This window comes from Puntigrus tetrazona, chromosome 5, assembly GCF_018831695.1.
Source record: "Puntigrus tetrazona isolate hp1 chromosome 5, ASM1883169v1, whole genome shotgun sequence".
In the NCBI taxonomy this organism is placed as follows: Eukaryota; Metazoa; Chordata; class Actinopteri; order Cypriniformes; family Cyprinidae; genus Puntigrus; species Puntigrus tetrazona.
In genome coordinates, this window is record NC_056703.1 from 14,459,189 (window position 1) to 14,464,303 (window position 5,115).

Consider the following 5,115-nt stretch of genomic DNA (forward strand, 5'->3'; position numbering starts at 1 on the left):
TGTAACCCTTTTTATCTTAACCTGAATCCTCATGGGCTACTATATCATAATTTATCATAATTTAATCCCCCTCCCCTTTTAGGGGTTTGTAAATGTTTGTAGTTTGCCTATGGGTTATTGTGTGAAATAAGGGAAGAAAAATATTCAAATATTTGAATTATAAAAGCTGATGTCTTTGATGTGATTAAAGCATCGTTAAAAATAAAGTACAACTTTCTTGCTGAATCAAATGGCATGTTATAGCAGAGCGTTGGATGTTCATGAAGGGAGAGGCTCGGTAAGAATGCCTGTTTTTTGTTAAACTGGCGCATCTTGTCGCACACGCCCGACGAAGCAGGAGAAAAGAAGTTAAACCGGACAGGGAGAGACGTTCAATGTTCATTTACATCGCGAAGGTAAGTGCAAACTGAATAAAACGCTATTAGATATGTGTATATATAACCTTTAAATAAACGTGGGTGAATTCGCGCCTAGTTTTGAATTCGCATCGAGTTTTGATATAGACTCAAATCAGATATTAGAAATTGAGAAGCCGGAGTCACGAAAGGGTTTTAGGCTATGGCTGAATCTTTATCTGTTTACCTTTTTGCGTATATCAAAATAAAATGAATATGAAAAACGATGTTCTTTATGGTTGGGCATAGTCAGCTGAAATTGGCTATTAGGTAAAATGGGCTAAATAAGGCTGTGGCATAATATCTCCTTAAATTTTTTACAGAAAATCACAATAACATTGTTACATCAGCACTTGTTAACATGTAGCAATATTTTTTTAAGGCGGGAAGGGCAGTGTGTCACACAAAGCTTTTCGGAGAAATTATAAGAAAACTGAGCCCGACGTAGTAAATTTCATGAATCACTATTAAGGGTACTAAAGCAATTATAAGTACGCTTAGCAACAACACTAGGTTTTATTAACAATGTTTTGACATTCTCTTTCAAATAAAAATGTTTAATTTATAAAAGAAACTTTCAGATTTTTGCGAAAAATGTAATTATGGCTGAATATAATTTTCAGCTAAAATGGGCTGCATATACACACACTTTAGACAGAAATTGATGGTGAAACTGAGTTTACAGGCCTAGATATGTATCCATACTAAATCTTATTAGTCTTTAAAAAGATAACAGCAAACGCGTTCATAGAAACACAGGCCTATACAACCTGATCAGTTCATTTCTAATAGCATTCAAACTAACTCTCATAATTTAAAAGCTTTTATACTTTTTCACATTTTAAAAACATAAATATATGAAAGAGACCCATGTTAATTGATAAAAATATTATTGGATCCCATGCATTGCTTTTTTGAGGTTATTATATGTCATTTACAAAAACATTTTAGATGACTTCACCCTAAATATATAATTTTTTTATCACACTAGAATTAATCAAAAATGGCAGACCTGTGGGTAAGTAAAATCTTAAAGAACCATTCAATCATATCTATTATTTAAGTAAAGAATATCAATTTGAAGAGCGTTCATAAATTTTTTGTAATTCTTGTGTTACAGGAAGACTTGCAAAGTGTTGCAAATGCTGCACCTGTTTCATTCACATCAGCGGTAAACAAACAACTATGCATAAGTGTGTGTGTGTGTGTGTGTGTGTGTGGATCTGTGTGTGTGTGTGTGTGTGTGCGCGTGCATGCGTATGTTATCATTTGTATAATGATACGGGTATGACATAGGTATAACAAGGAAGGAGAACGTGACATGACATAACCCCATGTCCCCAGTTTTCAAAACGCGTATAAATCATACAGAGTGAGTTTTTTGAGAAATTAAAGTTAGGTAGGGTTGGTGTATGGCAATAACACATAAAGTTTGTACAGTGTAACGCCTATGGAATGTCCCCACGATTCACAAAAGCAAACACGTATATGTGTAACAGGTTCTTATTTAATACACTTTGGAAACACTGGACTGGGACTAGTTTTTGTAATAATGTTTGACCTTCTTGATGTTCTTCAGCCAGGGGAGCGAGGTACCATTAAAGCCGCATCTAACTTCAACGTCAATGAAGATGTTGCAGCTCTCCGTAAAGCAATGGAAGGCATAGGTACGTAATCTATCTAGTATTATATGTATAACGCAATACAACTATTCTTTGTTTGTACATGAATGTATATTTTGTACCAGGTACAACTGAGAAGACACTGATAGACATACTGACTCACCGGAGCAGCAGTCAGAAGCAGGCTATTTCAAGGGTGTATGAAGAAACCACAAAGAGGGTAAATCTCTGTCCTCTTGCTCATTCATATTTAGGGAAACATTATATGATCATATGCCTCATTTTTTTCCATAGATTCTTGTAAATGACTTGAAAGGTGACACCAGTGGTGACTTTGAAAAGGTGCTTGTTGCGCTCGCCAGACCGCCTGCACTCAACGATGCTGAATGGCTAATCACAGCAATGAAGGTAACTTGCATTTCTTATTTTCTCATATTAAATCTTGCACAAACTGAGACATTTAGCAATAGTCTCAGACAAATTTCAGCTTATCTACATGAATATATTTTGCTTGTTGTTTGCGCATATTTTTCATCATTTTCCTAATACAATTATGGCTTCTTTTTCAGGGGGCTGGAACGGACACCAACGTCCTGATAGAAATACTTGCCTCACGGACCAATAAACAAATCAAGGAGCTGTCTGCAGCTTTTTCTGATAGTGAGATGAGGAATCTAATGTAGTAACAAAATATGAAAATTACAAAAAATTTAATTTCTTTCCTTCCCTTTGCCCAACAGTAACAAAGAAAACGCTGACACAGAATCTAAAGTCAGAAGTTTCAGGGCATTTTGGCAAAGCCATCATTATGCTTGCTGAGGTGAATAAATACTCATGTATAGCAGTTTATTGTAATAAAGGCAATTTGAGAAGTTAATGATATTTTATTTGTCTCTCATTTTAAGGGCGCGAGGGATGAAAGCACCAATGTTAACGTGGACAAGGCTAGGGAGGATGCAAAGGTATACAACATAATCACTTTTAACTGAACCCATGCTTTTAGGATTCTTTTAAAGCAAACATTTATTCTGTGGTATGGAAATACAGCATATGTTGTGCTTCTCCTTATCTCAGCACTTCACCATTTTGTCCTTTTTAATTTACATAATTAAGCCTTTCACCACAGACAGCAAGTTAAAACCAGTTCACCTCTATTAAAGATGTTATATAATTAGATGTAAGCAACTTCATGTTCTCTGTCTCCTCCATAGGCCCTCTATCAAGCAGGCGAGAAGAGACTGGGAACTGATGAGTCCAAGTTCATTGAGATCCTCTGTAAAAGGAGCATCCCTCACCTGAGACAAAGTACCAACTTTATCACCTTAATAAGCACAAGCATTTCGCATAGAAACTGAAATGGCAGGTGTGTTTTAAATATAACTTGACATGTCCTTGTTACAGCAATACTGGAGTATAAAAACATCAGTGGCAAGACCTTGCAGAAGAGCATTGAGAAGGAAATGTCAGGAAAACTGGAGGATCTGCTGGTTGCCATTGGTAAATCTTTGATTATGAAATCAAATACGTAAATAAGCATTTCATACTTGATACTCTATTTTTTACCTTTATGTTTAATCAACAAAAAAAAAATTCTTGCAGTAAAGTGTGTGATGAGTACTCCTGCATACTTTGCTGAAAAACTCCACAAAAGCATGAAGGTACAGATAGAAACACATGTTTGTGTGTCATTGTGTTTGTACAACACTGATGTTTATTTGTGAACCTGCAGGGAGTAGGTACAGATGAAACCACTCTGACCAGAGTAATGGTCAGCCGTGGAGAGGTTGACATGCTGGACATCAGAGCTGAATTCAAGAAGCTCTACAAGCATTCACTCTACAAGGAAATAGGTGTAAGTATTCTCCAATCACTTCAGGCCATCTGCCATTGTTCTTTTAAATAAAGGTCAGTTTAATCATGCCCTTGATCATTCACAGATGATGATTTGACTATTTTTCATATCTGGCAATGACCATAACTGTTTTCTATATTCCATGCAAAGACTAAGAGTTTTGCATTTATTTTTATTTTCATTTCAGTCTGACACATCTGGCAACTACGGGGATTGCTTGAAGATGATTTGTGGAGCAGAAGACTAACCAAGAAATGCTACTAAAGATGTCCTGTTTTGTTATTTTGCAGTGGGTCAAAAGAATATTTTTAAATGTAACATTTTAAAGCTTTTTCGGGAAATATATACTTTATGCAGCTGGTTTACTGTCGGTAAAGGTACACAGTAAAATTCCTATTGATTCATAATTGGTATTTAAAACTTCTTTTTTAAATGACCTATTAAACTAAATTACTCAATGGCAGGAATAAAAGCTAATTAACAACTTGAACATTGCAGTGTTGCAAAATGCAATTCTGATAAATCGTGAATTTTTAAAAACAATAATGCACTTCAATTACATTGTTCATATTAAAAATGTATTTTAGCATATTCCTTTTTTGTCATTATGTGAATCAATGTTTTTTACATCAATAAATCACAATAAAGTGACTCTTTCCATGTCTGTTACTGCTTCCATTTTTTTATTGAATTGCCGCACTTTAATTATATCAGTATTGATGGCAGTTTGCCAGGTGTAAATGTCATTAGGAAGACATACTAAGTGTCTGTGAAACTTTTTGCTTTCATTTGTACCTTCTAATAAGGCCTTTAATAAGGGTTTTTAATTCTGATACACACTATATTGCCAAAAGCATTCGCTCACCAATCCAAATAATCAGAATCAGGTGTTCCAATCATTTCCACAGCCACAGGTGTATAAAATCAAGCACCTAGGCATGCAGACTTTTTTTTTTTTGTACAAACATTTGTGAAAGAATGGGTAGCTCTCAGGAGCTCAGTGAATTCCAGCGAGGAATTGTGATTTGATGCCAACCCATGCAACAAATCTAGTTGTGAAATTTCCTCGCTCCTAAATATTCCACAGTCAACTGTCAGATGTTTTATAAGAACATGGAAGCATTTGGAAACGATAGCAACTCCACCTGCATTGTGCCAAGTGTAAAGTTCCAGTGAAAGGAACTCCGAATGCTTCAACATACCAAAACATTTTTCTGTTTTGGATCAGTTTGGAGCTGGCCCCTTC

The 5,115-nt window shown here is 35.4% G+C and overlaps 1 protein-coding gene across 1 annotated transcript; it reads left to right on the forward strand.

Annotated features, from left to right (window-relative positions):
- The first annotated feature begins 265 nt into the window (after positions 1–265).
- On the forward strand, positions 266–4,533 carry LOC122345511 (annexin A3-like). Its single transcript, XM_043239705.1, has 14 exons — positions 266–395; positions 1,387–1,413; positions 1,516–1,566; positions 1,975–2,062; positions 2,143–2,237; positions 2,312–2,425; positions 2,587–2,677; positions 2,758–2,837; positions 2,923–2,979; positions 3,229–3,322; positions 3,419–3,514; positions 3,617–3,675; positions 3,747–3,869; positions 4,057–4,533. Exons 2-14 carry the CDS (start codon positions 1,399–1,401, stop codon positions 4,114–4,116), a joined length of 1,023 nt encoding a protein of 340 aa, XP_043095640.1. The 5' UTR covers positions 266–395; positions 1,387–1,398; the 3' UTR covers positions 4,117–4,533.
- The last annotated feature ends 582 nt before the right edge of the window (positions 4,534–5,115 follow it).